This window comes from Dufourea novaeangliae, unplaced genomic scaffold, assembly GCF_001272555.1.
Source record: "Dufourea novaeangliae isolate 0120121106 unplaced genomic scaffold, ASM127255v1 scaffold124, whole genome shotgun sequence".
Lineage (NCBI taxonomy): Eukaryota > Metazoa > Arthropoda > Insecta > Hymenoptera > Halictidae > Dufourea > Dufourea novaeangliae.
The window spans coordinates 4,693,761-4,712,610 of NW_015374010.1; the positions used below are offsets into that span (position 1 = coordinate 4,693,761).

Genomic DNA, 18,850 nt, shown 5'->3' on the forward strand with positions numbered 1-18,850 from the left:
TCTCGTTTTGAAATGTCGGTACTTATATTCTATTTTAAAACATAGAAAATACATTGATCAAATCTAGACATACAGAGACAGAATATATCTTGAGCAGATTGAGTTAGTTTTATCCTCTATCTAAGGAACGTAATTCTTTAACAGATTTAATAAAAATTCTTCATTGATACATGGTACTTCTAACGAAACATAGGTTTCTGGTTATTCATAGTTTATTATTGCATACAAATCTTTCATTTTTTTTGCAACTTATCTATATTATTTTATTGTTAGTAATTGAACAGAAATAAGCAGCCCGTGTTGTAAGTGTTCATTTGGGAACTCGGAAAAGGGCTAAGGTACACAGAAATAAGAAGATTAAATAACAATAAGTCATACGCGTATTGCATAATATTAAATGGCTTCCAACTTCATGTTCTGTCAAAGTATTTTACTGGATATTACATGACTGTCTTTTCAAATAGGTCAATATTTGAGCTACTTTTACGAAAACAGCCACACCAGTGATATATGTAATGAATTGAAAATATACAAGCCAACTATTTCATTAATTACTAAAACCGAAGATTACTATCTGAATACAATTGAATTGATTTTTATAGCGATAGTTTTTTATGCTACTTCTACATAAGTAATTCACACACACAAGAAAGGAATGAAGAATACAAGTTGAGATAGTAAAACTGTATATAAACATCGTAGAATTTATATTTAGAAATGTAAACGGTTTATAATTTAGAATCGTATTTGCAGTGTCAGTGTCATTTGATTTATGTTAATTACGCATGTTTACGAAACAGCAGCATGTTATGAAACATTTGTACTTAGCAAAACGTACCTCGCCACTATGTTTTAAATGGAACTCGAGAACCCGTAGGATTATTTTTAATTTCACGACTCCAATTCTGGCAACATACAATATTTTTACCTCGTGCTTCGACTTCCGAATTACGATCGTAAAGAGATTCAAGCGAGTTCGCCGGGAAGATTGAATGTTATGCCGGATAGTTGTTGCGTTTAATGAAAACTGTTTTTTTTGTATTTTTTTTTTTTTTTTTTAAACAAAGAAAAAACAAATAAGAAGAGAGAAACTTTATAGTGATTTTCACTGTAACAGTGCCCATCGAAACGACTCTACGACGATCACGGTGTACCTTCACCGGAAATACGTACAGAAAAACGGGAATACGCAGGAGAAAGATGTTTTATAGTCGAAATTACATGACGATATTATTGGTTAGGTTTTTATTCGCGATGTTTTTCTAAAGTTTCGGGCTGCAGCATCTGAGAAGCAACCGTAAAATCTAACGTTGCAATGCGACATATACAGTCATGTAGCAAAGTCCTGAGACTCTCCCTCCTCTTTCCCCCTCTTCTAGCCCTCCCTAGCCTTCCCTCTAACTTTTCTTTTTTTTTTTTTTATCATCGAAACAATTTATCATTGATAATGTGCACGATAACAAATCAAATATGGAAAATGTCGCTAATGCCTGCTTTTCGCGGTCGGAAGATATGATGGGAGGGGTAGGGGGGAGCGATGCGCGAGGCAACGCTGATGATGTTGGGTCCGATAAAATTCTTTTACGGACACACAACATTATACTGCGTGTCGCGCATCGACCGTATCGTGCTTCCGTGATTAATTAACATTAACAATCCAGTGTATCGCTTTTATCGAATACAGCCTGTTGGACACCTGGTTCTAGTGTCCAAATGGTGCGTTCGTTATACATATAGATAGGTAGATAGGTAGAGATATATATATGTATACACACACATATGCGTTTCTTTTGTCGTGTTTTAATCTTTTCCAAGCATTTTGTTTTGTTTTCTTTATTTTTAATTATTATTATTATTATATAATATACTTATTATTATTATTATTATGGAGTTGTAATATGATTGTAGGCGCGCTGTAGAACATGAGAAACCACTCGGCTGTGTCACGAGTGTGTGTAGATTATTGTGAATGTACGCCGAGAAAACTGTTAGCGTGTGACGAAAACGATCGCGATACGTAATTAGGTGTAAATGAAGAAAAGAATGGTTAGATAGGCGAAAATTGATTTTTAACGGCGTGCGAAATTTTGTGTACAGCCAGCGCGCGTCGAAGTCTCCGAAACCGTGGTATGCGGCTGTTCGCGGTTCAAGCTTGAACGCGTTCCTGTTGTGTCAAATTCAAAGTCTCTCTGGCAACGCTTTAAGATTCGCATTTTTAGGGGCGCTTTACACGGTTTCGCGTATCATTTAAACGTTGGTCGATCGATAAAATTGTACAGCTAATTATAGGATGATATACAGGGGGTGTTCCCACGATCTTCGGATCGTATTGCGTTAGTATCTGTTATAAACGGAAATTTAAACGGTATTAACGTACCATATCGTCGAAAAACTAAAATCATTTTTTTTTTTTTTCCATTTTTTTCACGAAGATACGAGTTCTTCGATGCACTGTTGAAGCTGATTAATTTGACTTCTGAATTGGGATAAGTCGACCGCGGATTTTATGCATTTATAGTAGATTCAATTAAGTAAAGTTGGCCCACGACCTTACTGAAGTTTAGCACAGATTTTACTATCTTCTTTTACCTAATAAAACTGCTGGAAACAAGTTCTTATTCGAATTTCACTTTGGTAAATCAGCTTCATGAAACCGTGGATTTTTATTTTTAACATAAATGGTTTCATTTGTAAAAGTTCGAATAGAATAGGAAAATACGTTCAATATTGTTTTTTAATTCGGTGCAGAAAAGGTGTTAACCAAAATCGAAAACCGTGCCATCGGTGAATCTTTGAAATGCCCATAAATCTTTCGAAGCTTCTTAGCAGACTCGAACTCCTTCGATAGTGCAGTATAAATTCGATCGTACCCTTTCGCAACCACCTGCATAAACGTAACATCTTTGATTTCCTTCTGTTTATAAACGCAATACTAGCTAGAACACCTCTGGTATACCGTAGGTCACCGGTGAGACTCACGTGGCACGGGACACGTTGACACGTGTATACGATGTGATATACGCGTAACCACATACGAAAGTGCTACTGCTCTTATCGGACGAGGGATATAAGCAGATTATTTGCGATTAAATAACTCGTGCGTGATTTAACGTATTCGCTTCGTGTGTTAATGATCGCCCACGATATCGTTTGACGCATGGTATTTCAGCTTTCTTCTATTATTTTTTATTTGTTTTCTTTTTTCTTAAGAAAACCGCAATTTGCGGAATTAGTCATTTTAACAGGCTGAATTTTATACTCTGTTTTTTTTTACCAATAACGAAACAATGAAGTTCAATACTTTGTGACTCGAAAGATAGTAATTTCACGAGACAAAAGGAAAGCAATAACGAAAGAATTACTTCACTTCTTTCCTTCTCTTTTGTCATCCTATTAATTTTCAACTGATCATTGTTACCAGCTAGAAATCGATACGAATCGGAGGCTGTCTTGGCGATCACGGCCGTGATGAAACAGCAATAAAGTAAGCGGGCTGCCGCTAACACTTTTCTCAGCGCAGAAATGTTATTTCGGATGCAGCTTCTCGCTGTATAATATATATACAGTGTATGAAACGAGAGCTGGACGAGTACGCGACGGAGAGAGGAGCACACGCTTCCCCCTCCCCTCGTGCGTAGAGGGGGTGGAGGAAAAGAAAAAAAGAGAATGCATGCGTGAACACGTGTGTGAAGGGTGGTATGCGAGTGTTGTGAATGGTAGTATTTTTAATAAAAACGAAGAAAAAAAGCAACAAAAAGTGAACGGAAAAAAAACAAAGTATATAAATATATATATACATATATGAGAAGCCCAACGTGGCACGAGACCGTTCGCCGAGCGACGGTCGCGAGATTCGTAAATCGCGACTTTTTTTATATGCAACCAGTTTGATATAAGGGGGAAACAACAACAAAAAAAAAGAAACTGCAAAAACGGGGAATATACAGGAAACTCTCGAAACACGCCAGTTACCGTCGTCGTTGCGGTCTGGACGATTAAATTATTGTATTATTAATTATACATACATTGTACAAAACAATTTGTCACAAAAAGTATAACGGAGGAGAGAAACGGAAAAGGGGATTGTTTATTATGGGACCCACGATCGATCGAGCAAGCTTGGCTAATCGTGTCGCATGCGTTTGAAACGTATACACTGTTTTATTGTGAATAATGAGTAGGACCTGTTTGTGGTAACCGAGACTTTCGTAAGCGGATTTCACGGAAATGTAGAATTAACTGGGGATATTTGTTTCCTTCGTCGAAGAATCTGGCATGGCAAAAATAAAGGAAACGAGTGTATATTAAACCCTGTTTTACGGTTGTATTTTATTGTTTTACACACATCGATTGAATCTGATAATTATGTAACGCGAAGAGAAACAAGAAGGTTTGACGTGAAGTTCCCAGTACTCTGAGAGTATGAAATTAAACAAAATTGTAAGGATGAATGCTACAAAATACTCGTGAGAATAGATCGAAACAATGTAAACAGAAAGATAAGTTTGTGTAGAACAGGCTGAAGTTCGGGAAAAGATCAATACGATAGTGTTGCACACAGAAAAATCTGACGTGAATTGTCCGGACATGATCAGAAAAACGGTATCGACATTTATTACTCGATTTGTACGGAATCTTCGAGTATTTGTTTAAATTTTAACTTGTAGTTTGCGGGCAATACTCGAGATATATTTTATGATGCACGATTGACAAACATGCTCGATCGTTTTTGGACCACTTTAGGATTTAAAAAAAGATGAAAACATAATTAAACGATATTGCCTTGATTTGTAAATAAAAACTTAATTACTTCCACTAATGAGAATCTTCTCTGCGGATAGCGAGCCGTATTCGGCCCACGCGGGCTCAACCTCCACGATTTCGTATGTTTTTTACTAAAGCCGCGGCTGATTTTTTAACAGCGAGATATTTTGTACAGCGACGAGAACGTGGAATAATAATATTAATAAATAATAATAATAATAATAATAAAAAACGGTGGAGGTGAGCCCTGTTTACGCGTCGTACCAGAAGAATCAGCTATAGAATATGTAACATCTCCCGCCCCTCCGACATGTCCAGTTTGCTCTGTGATTCTGTGTTTAATAAAAAAAAAAACAAATATATATATGTATATTATGTATGTATGTATGTATATGTACATATATGCGTTTGATAAACCGAGTTTTTGGCAGTTCTTGCATGGACCCAATACGAAAGCATTTCCCAATCTAGGTAATAGTACACAAAGTTGTGTTAAAAGGGAATCGAATGATCTAACTGAGCGAAGAAACATTCAATCATCACAAATCTGCAAACTAATCTTAAAGAAGAATACAGTTTTTTTTTTTGCTAGAACCACAGTCAACTACAACCAATTTTCTTTATACAAAGTATCGCCAATCAACATGTTTTTTGGAGGCTAAACAACGTTCCCAAAAGCTACCTATTTTTGACGTCCCAACGAAAAGTGGATGCTGTATTTTAGCAAGTATTTTTCGTAATATTGTACAGTGTTATATAACGATTTTCTGAGGATAAAGTTAATTTCCAAATTGTGGGAAAGGATTGATCGTGGCAATTGTGATCCGTGGAGCCGTTTTCGAAACGAAAACCAATCCTAGTTCTCTATAAGGGTGCTCCTAAAATAAGAAACCGAACTTTGAGTGTATTCTACCTATCACAGTAATAAAAAAGAAACAGCTCCACCAATGATTAATTACCAAGATTTTAAAGTATCTCATTGAGGGAAGTGTTCTTATTGGTTCGCCTGATGAACTACTTCATGGTACTGCAAACACTTATTAAAGTCTTCATTATTGCAAATAATTAAACTATTTTCCACAATACAGTTGTGGTCCACAACTTGTGGAAATTTTCCAAACTGTCAATTGACTTTCGATACGCAAAACTGCTGAAGATATCAGCTTAGAATCACCGTTTATGCGTTGACATTTCGTCCGAAGGCATCCTCGCATACGAAACTCTGGAACGCTGTATTTCAGAAATCAAGCATTTGTAAACCTATTGTGTATGTTTTTTTTGTTGTTGCAATTAGTAGAATGTATTCAGAAAGTTTGCCCTGCGATTTTAGGAACACTCTGTATAATATACACACGCGCCTCTATTCTGATCCGAATGACACCGCGGTATTTAGGTCGACCTGCTCGATCGCGCGCGATTAATCTCGATATTGGATTTCCGTAGGCACCTCGACGTAAAGGGAAATGTCATGACTGACGTTCCTAGCGCTATTAATTTCTGGCGAACCATTGGCTTCGTGGACAGAGGGAATTCACCGCGGGCAGCGATGGAAAAACTGGTCTGACCCGACGAAAGCTCCCATTGTCATGATTCAATTAAATCAAGTAAGGAGTACGGGTAACAATGGTAACGAAAATCCCCCCGACATTTTTACTCTCTACGAATCTGATTGACACTTTTTATTTATTTCAAATTTAAATTTCATTTAACGATTGAATGACTCCGACTGTCTGGATATTTTTTCATTGTAGACCGGACTATCGAAGTCATATCTCTCTCTAATAATGGATGTCCTACTATGAAGTTCGTGCGATATTTGTTTAAAAGGTTATTTCGGTATACATATGCATTTAGTACTGGAATATTTCCCGATTTTTTATTGTATTCATTTAACGTTATAACTGGAAAATTTCGAAATGCATCAACTTATAGGAAAAATTAATTTTAGAATTAATTTTTAATACAGGAACAATTTTGAAAATATCCGTCGCTGACGGGTTATTCGCGCTTGTTTGATTTATGAGTTCAGAGTTGAATTACGTATTACTGAAACGGCCTGGAAACCTTGTGTGAAATTCCAGTCGGCTGTTGGAGTGAGTTTACAGCTTAAGAGTGGTTTAAATATTTAAAATAAAAGATGGATGAACGCGGAAAAGGCATCCTAATTAGGATGATATTAATATCATTAGTCACATTGCTATGGCCGTGTCACAAGGGATCCATCGACAAACACATTCAGTAAACTGCAGTGTCATAAAAAAGATATATTTCATATATGTATACATAAATACGTATATATACGTGTTTGTGTGTGAGATCTTATTGTGGGTCACGATTGACACAAGCACCGGATTTGACAGGTTTTGATGGAACATACGTCGAAAGTTAATGATAATAGTTTCTGAGAAATTATTTATTCAAGTTGTCATGTTAATGAAGTAATAATAACAAAAGAAAATTATAGAATAGAATCCCAGATAGCACATGACGCCTTGAAGACGGCTTAAAAGCGCTTTAAACCTAAAATAGCCGTAAACTGGACGTCTTCAAAGCGTCAGGTGCTATCTGAATAGTCACCTCCCATATCTTGCATTAATATAATAACATCTACATTAATGTTTAAATTTTTGAGAATTTTTTGTAAGAAAGAAACAGGCATTTTTTCACATACGTGTTTTTTTTAAACATAATAGTTTAATGTCCTGCATTGTCTCTTTATCAAATATAAGAATAATATCCTCTCTGCGGCATTAACAATTACAGGTAAACGACACATAAGTAAAATTGTTTATGTTAGTGCTTAAAAATTGAAATTTTCGAATTTTATTTTTCTTAGTTATCGTCTCAAATATTTGAATAAGTATCAGACATATTATATATACGTTTCAATTTTCAATCACCACTAGAATAAAATTATTACTGGCGTTAATGGAAACTCTCTCTAACGCATATTCACAATCAGTTGTTGCATACATGAAGGAATAAGTTCTGCATAAATTGATATGAAAAAATAATCAATAAAACAAGAAATAGAAAATATGATAATCAGAAAAATTTCTCTATTAATTGACATAGTAACTTTCAAATTCCCTAACTCAGCAACGCTACCAACCTTTAGCAATGTGAATATATCTGAGAATGTGTTTTCAAGAAACTTTTTTGGGTAAACATTGGTAGGTTGTAATAACGTGTATATAAAAAACAATAAGAAAAGAAATGTGTTTTTGATTTTATGTGTTATTTAGTTAAACGCCTTTCAAACTGTTTTAGTTTTCCTTCAAAATAAACAAACACATATTTCGTTGTAGTATGTATGTTTTCAATTCAAGCCACGCGAAGTGAAACGAATCCTATATTTCTAACCATAAAAGAGCTGTCAAATGAAACATTCAACGTGAATTATGAATCAGAATTATAGAAATTTTTAGGTGTGTTATTCTAATGACAAAGTAGGTATAATATGATTTAATAAATTACATGAAATATAATTTTATATTGAATATATTTTAATTGTCTATTAACTGTTCAATTTTGGCATAATACAAATGTTTGTAAGCAATATATTTCAAGATATTGTTACAAATTAACATAATTAATGTTTATTTAGGTCCTGAAGGAATCATGAGTAATTTAATAGATGCCCATTGGTTTCCCTTAACATCACAAGGAAATATTTATTCAATGACAAAATTATGTTGTACTAATGGTTCCAATAAAGTATTAGTGGCTTCTTTGAAAAGAAAGATATATACCTGCGAATACCATTTGATGCCAAATTTGCATTTGAGACCATTGGTTAAGGAATTATTGTTTACATACATTCCAAGTTTGTAACTTGAATAACTCAACATTAATCATTTTTAATACATTATTATGTTATTTTAAATACATTCAGTGTAATGTAGGACATATAGGTTTCATGTTACATAGTTAGAGTTATAAGTTGAAATTGTTATTATTTACTTTTCATTAGGTGGTGCAGAAATTATATCAATTGATGCTTATAATAAATCTGATACCAGCGATGGATTTGTGATAGGAATAACAATTATTAAAGTAAGCACAGATACATCTGTAGAAAGATACTTAAACATATATACAGAAGGTGCCACAGATGGAGAGGGAGATGAATGCAGTTCCATTGAAGCTATAGCACAAAATTGTTTAATGGTAGAATTGGCATATACTCCTTATCATTTATACCATACTATACTACCACAACTAAATTCTCACAATGAGGTAAATTTCTAATTGAACATTAATATATTGTATGTAGAACTCCTAAAAGTAGCTTTGAGTATTTAATTCCATTATTGTTGCATAAATCTAAGATAGAGTTACAATTTCCTTCTGATTTTAGGTTGTTTGGTTGTTATCTGGAAGCGATTACAGGATTCATATGATCAGGGAAGATAAACTAAACCATGGTTACAGTGAATCACCAATTGAAAAATATTTCCCTGAGCTGCATGATATTCAGGCAATTTCGTTATGGATTAATATCTACTATTATGATAACTATAACTGGTATAATTTTAAATATTTCTTCATTTAATGAATTGTCATAAATCATTCTGATCTTCACGGATTATGCAAAATTTGAATTCATTTAGGAGACTGACTGTAATTGGTTGTGAATGTGGTTTGGTCAAAGTAGCTATCGTTAATGTTTTAGAACTGAAAGTCCGTCGAAGTTGGAAACTACGATATGACACACCTATCTGCAGTGTATGTGTATTTCCACAACAGAATAACATTACAAAACCTAGTTTCATAAAGCCTAATGGTAAAGCACTAAGTAATTCATAGAGAAGTTGCTTTAATAGTCTGTTAAGAAAAATTTATATTTTTTATACGCATGGCAGGTTCAAAACATTCTTCAAGCAATACAGAAACAAAGTTAAATATTCTTATTGTAAATACATGTAATGCAGTTGTTTTCATGTGAGTATATGAATTTTCTATTCTGTATATGAAAAAGTAATAATCCATTTGTTTTAATTAGGGACATCTTAAATAAGGGAATGGATGAAGACATAAGATTAAATGGTAGTGAAACATCTGACTGCATTTTATGTTCCTGCATTGCTGACATCAACATGGACGGGCAAAATGAAATATTATTAGGAACATATGGTCAAGAAATTCTAATATTTTCATTCATAAATGACACATGGGAATTGATTGTCAGAAAGTTATTCAATGCACCTGTACATTCTATATGTTACATGGACATAACAAATGATGGACTGAAAGAACTTATTGTTCTCACACAACGTGGAGTGCATATATTACAGGTTTATTATTTTTATTTGCACCATAATAGATTAGAATAAAATTCAAAACAATTAAATTGAAAATATAAATTTCAGCATAATATCGCTGACGTAAAAGATGAATGGAAAAAAAGATATCAAAGACTAATCGGAAAAAACAAAACATAATTTGAAGATATAATTTTGAATCTCAATGTGAAAAAGTTCAAATTAATTTTAGTCTCTAAGAAATACTATAGAGAACTTTTTTACTCAAGATCAAAGCTAAATATATATATATGTATGTATGTATGTATATATGTATAATGTCAAAAAGAAAGAATCAAAGTAAATATATTTTTATTGTTACATACTACGTATGTATGGCTGAAAGACAAATAAATTATACTGCAATAACAATTTATTATTAATTCTTATTTTTATCTACATTACACAAATTCTTTAGTGAAATTTTATTTTATTAAGTAAAGCCCTTTATGTGTCCTTCAGCTGCATGAAAATATTTGTATCAATAAGTTTCTCTAATACAGTGAACATAAACATATTCATTTTGAAGGATTGTAAATTACTATATGTATTTTTAAAAATATTTATAGCATTTTCTACCTTTTTACAGATATAAACTAAATCTGCTGATGGATATGATAATACACCTTTGTTTTTTATGTTAATAAAATTGCATCCTGTGTGTGTGTGTGTGTGAGAGAGAGAGAGATGTTAAAGCATTAATACATTCGGTACAATGTACACGTTGTTTTAATTTTCGAAATACAAACCCCGCAATATATGTGATTACCTCGTCTTTATATTCTGTTTGCGATAATAATGGTTGTATATACGATACATAATCATGGTCATTATTGTGTGTTCTAAAAACTTCGAGCCATTGTTGATTCGAATTCGTAGTGGAATTTATTACTGTAGTTAGATTTTGTGTACAAGAGACATTCAATATTGGAATGTCCTGTAATGGAACACAATTGGTACTATTCCGATCTCTATTTCTGTACGAACAATTAATTTTTGAATTGCACTTTTAAACTGCTTTACAGTGGGGTTGTTATTATATCAACCATGAAATCTTATATTACTAAAAATATGTCTATGGCTACGAGCCCATAAACATATACATATAATAGACTGCGCGGTCTTATGGTAGGGATGAAATCGAGACCGAAGGACAGAAGTAGCGCTGGAGCAACTCTCTTTTGCTTGCATATCGCAGAAGGAAAGGCGATAGCGTTTAGAGGCTTTGAGAGGAAGGAATACTTCCCGATGTAATGCCTCTACACAGCCGTAGGAGAATCCCCCAACAGCTCTATTAGAAAGAGAAGCAACTACTCCAGCTATTGCCTTCCTCTCTTGTGCGGACTTCAACCCTCCCATAAGACCGCGCAGTCTATTATATATGTCTATGGACAGATAGTTCAAAATAGTCTGGCACGTGCTCGAGACGGAGGTGTCAAAAGGTGTCGTACGTGTACTTTTACGTCGTGTCTACGCTCGTAACAACACTAATGATCGATATATTACGTTATACTTAGTGAACATTACGAAAGGACTAGCAGCTTGTCCTATTCTTTTTCCCACGTGAATTAGAATGACAAGTAAAAAGGCACACGCCCTTCGAATTGAATCAGAGATCGATAAGAACCGTGAAGAGGGAAATTGGAAAAAGGTTATAGAACTAGCGGAACACCTGAAAGTACAATATCCTAGCAACGGTAAATGTTCTCCCTTGTTATTTTTAAATAAAAATTCCACTTGGTGACAGTTACGTATCGTAACAAACAGATTTCCCGTTTCGTAGGATGTAATGTCATGTTACTGGTTTCGTAACCTGCTTGTGTAAAAAATTCGTTAAGTCACGTCTTGAATTATAAGATTAAAGGCCAAACATAATTACTAGAAAATGAGTTGTTTCATTTTTAATTTTACGATTTCTCGAAATGTTTCCGTTATAAGTTACATTAAAAACAAACTCTATTAGCAATAATTCATCAACAGTCAGTTGATTTTTAAAACTACTAACAAATTGTTTAATAATATCGATATTTTGTTTAACAGATTTTATTACATTGTAAGACTATCTTTAATTCCAATTGCGCCTTAAGATATTTCTTCCATATATTATTATTAAATAGAATTTTAAGTAAAAGAACTCTGTATAATCCAGTTTATAATGCTAAGGTAATATCAGGTTTGTATTGATATATAGAGTATGTAATTTTAACACATACGCTCCAGTTTATATTAATTTGTGAAGATACATTAAACTTGTTAAATAAAAGTTAAATAAAAATGTATCTTTATTTTATAGTGTATAAAATCTGAAACAATTTCTAAACATTTTATAATTGCATTTATTCCAAGGAAGTAAAATAAAAATTCATTTAATTTCAGAATGTTTAGCAAATTTCTTATGCGGCGAAGGAAGATTAGAAAGCTTTTTAGAACAAACTCCACCTATAGATGCCAACATTGGAAAAGCCAGAAATGGGCTGGGGGAAACAAGAAGATATTTGCTTCTTGCGGCAAATGAAAAAGATAAACAGGTGATTATGACAATATTGATTAGGATTAACATGCACTACCTAGTTTGACCCACAGAAGTTTGAACATTATATGGGTATAAGGCAGTGTGACCCACAATGGGTGAAGGTACCTACATATTATGTATTTGCATATTTGTAATAATCATACTGTCACTTTTGATCTTACATTGAATAAACGATTCATAATTTTATATATTGCTGTTAAGGTCTAAATTTATTTAAGTTCATAATCAGAAGAACGAGAATATAATTTTTGTTGTTTGTTTAAGCATATAATTCGTAACAAGGTACATACAAGGGTGGTTGAGACTTACAACTGGGGTAATAAGCTTGGACTTTCTTTGTAAATTTTTAATAATCAATGTGTAAAACTGTAAAACATTGAATTTGTTAGAGTAGATACATGTATGTAATTCAGACAAGGCACAATAATAGAAAAGTACTTGTAACAGTACTAAACACTAGTAAACCCAATATCTCATACCATGGTACTATATAGATATAAAGCATAAGAAATCATGCACCAGGTTGAATATGTCACAGATTATTACTATTGAAAATTTATGTAACACTAAAGTTTAAGATGCATTGTATTTAACGTTTCAGGCTTTAGTTGTGTTAGATGCGCATTTATTACTTGGAAAAGTACACTACGCAATGGGAATGTACGAGGAGGCCTTAAACCATTATCAACAGGCTGAACTACACACACTCACGGAAAAGCATTTGCCTTGTCGAAGTCTCCGTATTATTGCAGAATCGTATGCGATTAAAGGTTTGCATCAGAAATTTTTTGAACTATTTAGTACATTGCTAGTATGTACTAGTGCATTATTATTTCTAATATCACATATAACAGCTTGCCATTTAAATAAAGGAATGATTTATATCATAGTTTGGTGTTTTTACATATTTCACATTAACAATTGTTTTTATTAAATAGTTTTGTACACTAGATTATTAGATTTGTGCTAAGTATTCACAGTATTGTACTCAGTATAGATTTTTTTCACAAAATTTAAAAGACTGCATAATCTTTTTTTTCTTATTGGCAGTCAGTACTAAAAAGAAATCTCATTCATTGGTCTGAGGTAGTACTAAATATAAGTACTGGTATTTCTTTAACGCGATGTTTTTTTTTTAAATATATTTCCTACTTATTTAGTATTATAACCAATATAACTTAGAGAAAGAAAGATTGTTTACTTTAGACACAGAGAAACATTTATCCAGCCGAAGACTGCGCATTATTGCTGAGTCGTACGCGATTAAAGGTTTGTATGTTGCTTCATTTTATTTTCTCTTATTTGCTCTGTGTAAGTGTATCCTATTCTTCTCAACTTTACCTCATTTAGCTATTAGGATGTAATTTTATGCTTGTTACCATGTAAGTTATCTTTCCAATGTGACAGTCCGAATCAAAGCTTTTTCTTAATTATCTTTCGAATGATTTTGTGAACTTATGTTAATTATGTATTCTGTTCTAATCCTACACCTATGCTTAGTAACCGTTTCAACAGTTTAATGTCTGAAACATGAAAGCAACACATATTTTATAAAATAATTTTTCAATAACGTTATGTATGCTTCAATACAGTAAAAAGTAATTTTATTTGTATCCTAAAACTGTGTTTATGAATTTTTACATCTACCTTACATGTCAGAATGTAATATGACAGACTAAATTAAACATTTTACATACTACAAAATATGGCATCTAAAATAAAATTTAATTTCTGTATTTAAGTAGTTTTAAAACATTGTCAAAATAGAAGAAGAAGCTGTTTTTCTACAAAGCTGAAAAACATTATTCCATTAATGGTAATTATATTTTCTCATTTCTAATTAAATTTCGTATTTACTTGTGCTTTTCTCTAGCCTTGCATTGTGATTGCATGTTGCTAATAAAAAGTCTGTTCTGTCAATCTATTAGTCTGTTACATGGTTCTAATTATAATTTCTTATCAAATTTATATCGCACATTTCAATTTGTAATGTATATTTACTTTATAAAGTAATTCAACAAATTTGAGAATATCTTCTCTATCATCATTATGTACATAAATTAGTACAATTTGTGCAAAAGTTTGCAAATTTTAATTGCAGAAATTTAATTTCTAAAAATTCTACAGAATTAAACATACATTTGTTTTAAAGAAAAAGATCGAATTATTTAAAAAATTCGTTTTATAATCGTTGTGACTATAATTTATTAGGTAAAAGAGGAGTATAAGACACAGGTACTATTGTGCATAAAGTTGTCAATACAAACTACGTTCGTGTATAATAATATTTAGTTAACATAGTTTAAGTATTTTTCTTGTAAATAATTAAAAGGAAAACAGTATTCCTGTCATTTATTTCATTTGTTTTATTACAATTGATATAGAGTACCTACATATTGAAGAAAAAAAATGTAATTTCTTGTTCTCTGTTGACTGTGTTAATTCTTTTTATGAACATTTTCATTCTGGTTCTTTTTATTAATTCCTAATAGGTTTGTGTCTGGAAAGGTTACCACCAAATTCCAAGTCAAAGTACAAAATAGCAGAATGGCATGAACAGATCATCAAGTGTTACGAAATTGCTGGGGATCTGACACTGGTATATTTGCAAGAACAAGACAAACTTGCAATGCAACATCAGAATGGCACGTCTACCATAAATAGTAACAATACAGGTGACGTATACTCATTTTCATTTCATTGTTTTCAATTGAACAATGCTAATTAAAACACTTAGTTCTATATTCAATGAATGTATGACTACATTATGATAATCGATAGTAATTGACAATAAATAAGCAAAAGAACGAGAAATTAATGGCTAACATTACAGTTCATTCATTTTGTATGAGTATATTGTATTAACTGAATACACTTAAACCTGTTTCAGGTAATCTTATAAAGTTGTTAGTACACTGTGATAAAACTTTATTAAAAATTTATTTTTCAATATACTTATATCATTCGATTAATAGGTACATACTCTTCTCAGTCTTCGTATTGTACTACAAAACATATTGGGCCAATTTTGGAAACTGCACTCCAAAAGGCACCCATATTATATGTTCAGACTGGAAATATTCAAGCTGCTATAAATCGCTACAGGTAAGTAGTTTATTTCAGTATTTTTCCATATAAAACATTGAATGACTTGACTGTAAAATTAAATAATTTGAAAGGGAAATTTTATCTGCTGTCGAGTCTACTGCGACCCAAAGCTTTCGATTGACTTTAACAAGGCAGTTAGCAGAGATGCTGGTTCGAGGCATATGTGGTGCTGATTATAAAGCACCTGAAGCTCCAAGTGAGACAGCAGGTTGTCAAATACACATTCAAATGTAACATACATGGGTCATTTAAAAAGTTATCGAAATGAAGTGTAGATGATATTAGTAATTCTGCAATTTTTAATTCGTCGAAAATTTTAATTTATTGTATAAATAACTGTAACGTATGAAGTCAGTATATTGCATAGCATTTTCTATACAATTCCTTAAATAAAAGTGCTTTTACGGCATGTACCGCGTCCCGTAACAATCGACGAAAAACAAATTCGAATGCAAGTTTCTTGAACGTGTTTCAAATACGTTGATTCAAGTATATTGATGTGAAAGAAGATTGTATCGAAAAATAGGAATATTTTAAAAACGATCTAAGTTGTATTTCCACTTCACTTTGAGAACTTTTCAAACGACCCGCGTACATACTTAAAACCCACAGTCTACTTATAATCTTTGCTAGTATCATTGTAAGAAGTTGCTACTTAAATAATATTTCTTTAGAGTCGCCATGGAAACCAAAGAGATATTTAGGCCCTAATATGTTTGTGCCAAGAAATGAATATGAGGAAACAATTTTATTGTTACTGATAAGCGAAGCCATGGCAGTCAGAGATGCTGTACTTAGTCAGTCTCCAGAATTTAAAGAAGCAAGAATACATGCTTTCGAGAATGCCACGGCAGTATATGATCTTCTCACAGTAATTGTTATGAGGTGGAGTCAAGTGGACTTACTATATGAGGTTGATATATTTAAGCTTGCTTGTTATTTACAAAATTTGTAATAGTATCCTACAAAACTTACTGAACTTTATATTCTCATAGTCTTTTGAAAGAGCAATGAAATTTTCTCACGAAGAAGCACATGTATGGACTCAATGTGCATTGTGTCTGATCAGTATGGGAAGATACATGCATGCATATAGGGTCTTAAAAATGGTATCAAAGCTATCACCGCAGAAAGTAATGCCGTGTCTTTTAGCTGCAAGATTGTGCTATGAGCAATTGAATATGGTAAACATTGTTTCTTTATTAGCATGTACTAAATAGAGCAATACATTGCAAATTATAAAATAAAATAAACATATTTTAATTACTGGACATAATTTCAAATAGATAAAGGAAGGTATCGAATGGAGTCAAAAAGCACTTCAAAGGGAAACAGCCAATTCACAAGGGATGCAATCTAGGTGTCATCTATACATTGGGATTGGCCATAGTATTCTCTCCGCAAATACTATAGTCAAATTGGATAAAACGTATCATACTAAAACAGCTTTAGAATGTTTTCAAAAGTACGTACATATGAATATAAAACATGGCTTGAGTTAATTATAAAACTTAATATTGTTATATATTTTTTATAGAGCGCAACAATGTGATCCGAACGACCACTTAGCTGAGTATTATTTAGCTCATGAATATGCTATTAACAGACAAATTAATGATGCAATGATTCATGTAAAAATTGCATTAAATCTTCGGGCAGAACACATTCCGTCATTGCATTTATTAATATTATTATTATCGGCTCATAAGCAATATTCAGAAGCATTGCATTTAATCAACAGTGTATTAGAGGAATATCCGGATAATTTAAATTTTCTTTATGTGAAAGCGCATCTTGAATTACGAAGTATTGGCGGTGAGCAAGCGTTGTTTACCATAAGGCATATGCTTATGCTTTGGAAAAATTTATATGAGGATCAAACTAATATTAACTGCAACGAACAACACAGCGAAAAGCGAAGTGAAACTAGAAGTGTCTTTCAACTGTATGCCTCTGAAATGTCTGATAAAGATTCCAGTATGTATTAAAGAAAACAAAATAGGATCACTTTATTTTATTTTTGTAAAGTTGAATGGTTTCTATAAATAGTATTATTTTAAATAGGTTCTCTGCATGCACAGTCACTAGCTGCTTCAAGAGTGGAGCAAGCTCTTTCTGAGGTTGCATCTTCACTTAGCTCTTTTACTCCAAAACCAGGACCGCAAAGAGCATGGCTGTTACAATTACAGGTTTGGCTGTTGCTGACCGAGGTCTACCTGGTCTTAGATCAACCTAATGGTGCTGTCCTTTCTCTACAAGAAGCTACTAATATTTTTCCATTGAGCCACCATATTATGTACACGGTAAGTTTTATAATATTCTCATATATAAAAAGTAAAATAATAGAAATCTTGTATATTTCACGTTATCGAATAAATTAGATATATACTAAAAAATATACTTCCTACTTCAGAGGGGTCTCTTGCACGAATATAAACTGGAATATATGGAGGCAAAACAGTGTTATCAAAATGCAGTATCAATCAATCCATCGCATATAAAGAGTTTACAACATTTGGTAATGTTTTTTTGTACTCATAGTAGTTGCTTCTTTCATACTATTTTATATGACAGTAAAGTATTGTAATAGTTTTATAATAATATAATACTTAATATATACTATAATACTTAAAAATTCTTCGTATTATTAGGGTTTAATATATCACTATTTGGGGAGTCAAAGGTTGGCTGAAAAAACTTTAAGGGATGCAGCGAAAATCGATCCGAATTCTCATCAAACATGGTGGAGTAAAATTTTTCAAAATACGTAGGTAGTTATATTTCTATTGAAATGTATGTTGAATGAAATATTTTTATTTCTGTAGGTACAATTTAGGGAAGGTGTTGGAATCTTTGGGTGAAGTAGAAGCAGCAAGTGATTGCATGGCCACGGCATTGGAAGTAGAAACTACCAATCCGATATTACCGATTCTTTCGATACCAGTTACTTTCGAATGATTCAAAATGTTGATCGTTTAAAAGAAGATTTTAAAAAGGATTACACTTTATTCTGCAACATTGGCATTTCTTCGCCCTTGTGGCAATAGTACCTGCTTACCTCTATTGTTGCACTGTTACAATACTGTATAAACAAATGGATTCATTAAAGAATATTATAACTGTACAAATAATTTAACAACAT

At 32.5% G+C, this 18,850-nt stretch overlaps 2 protein-coding genes across 2 annotated transcripts; both read left to right on the forward strand.

Moving 5' to 3' along the window:
* The first annotated feature begins 8,385 nt into the window (after positions 1 to 8,385).
* On the forward strand, positions 8,386 to 10,208 carry LOC107188349 (kaptin-like). The gene is made up of 7 exons (XM_015576625.1): positions 8,386 to 8,590; positions 8,738 to 9,003; positions 9,125 to 9,291; positions 9,378 to 9,550; positions 9,630 to 9,708; positions 9,770 to 10,061; positions 10,137 to 10,208. The coding sequence occupies exons 1-7, from the start codon at positions 8,386 to 8,388 to the stop codon at positions 10,206 to 10,208; spliced, it is 1,254 nt and encodes a 417-aa protein (XP_015432111.1).
* Positions 10,209 to 11,505: 1,297 nt separating this feature from the next.
* On the forward strand, positions 11,506 to 18,850 carry LOC107188404 (tetratricopeptide repeat protein 7B). The gene is made up of 15 exons (XM_015576691.1): positions 11,506 to 11,764; positions 12,444 to 12,595; positions 13,202 to 13,370; positions 13,807 to 13,869; positions 15,093 to 15,275; positions 15,576 to 15,705; positions 15,780 to 15,916; positions 16,383 to 16,621; positions 16,704 to 16,892; positions 16,995 to 17,173; positions 17,246 to 17,685; positions 17,773 to 18,011; positions 18,122 to 18,226; positions 18,360 to 18,451; positions 18,534 to 18,850. Exons 1-15 carry the CDS (start codon positions 11,641 to 11,643, stop codon positions 18,664 to 18,666), a joined length of 2,574 nt encoding a protein of 857 aa, XP_015432177.1. The 5' UTR covers positions 11,506 to 11,640; the 3' UTR covers positions 18,667 to 18,850.

Coding starts and splice junctions, on each gene's coding strand:
- LOC107188349 (XM_015576625.1), top strand. CDS start 8,386: ATGAGTAATTTAATAGATGCCCATTGGTTTCCCTTAACATCACAAGGA. Junction 8,591..8,737: donor ATTGTTTACATACATTCCAA/GTTTGTAACTTG, acceptor ACTTTTCATTAG/GTGGTGCAGAAATTATATCA. Junction 9,551..9,629: donor TAGTTTCATAAAGCCTAATG/GTAAAGCACTAA, acceptor TACGCATGGCAG/GTTCAAAACATTCTTCAAGC.
- LOC107188404 (XM_015576691.1), top strand. CDS start 11,641: ATGACAAGTAAAAAGGCACACGCCCTTCGAATTGAATCAGAGATCGAT. Junction 11,765..12,443: donor AGTACAATATCCTAGCAACG/GTAAATGTTCTC, acceptor ATTTAATTTCAG/AATGTTTAGCAAATTTCTTA. Junction 13,371..13,806: donor AGAATCGTATGCGATTAAAG/GTTTGCATCAGA, acceptor TGTTTACTTTAG/ACACAGAGAAACATTTATCC.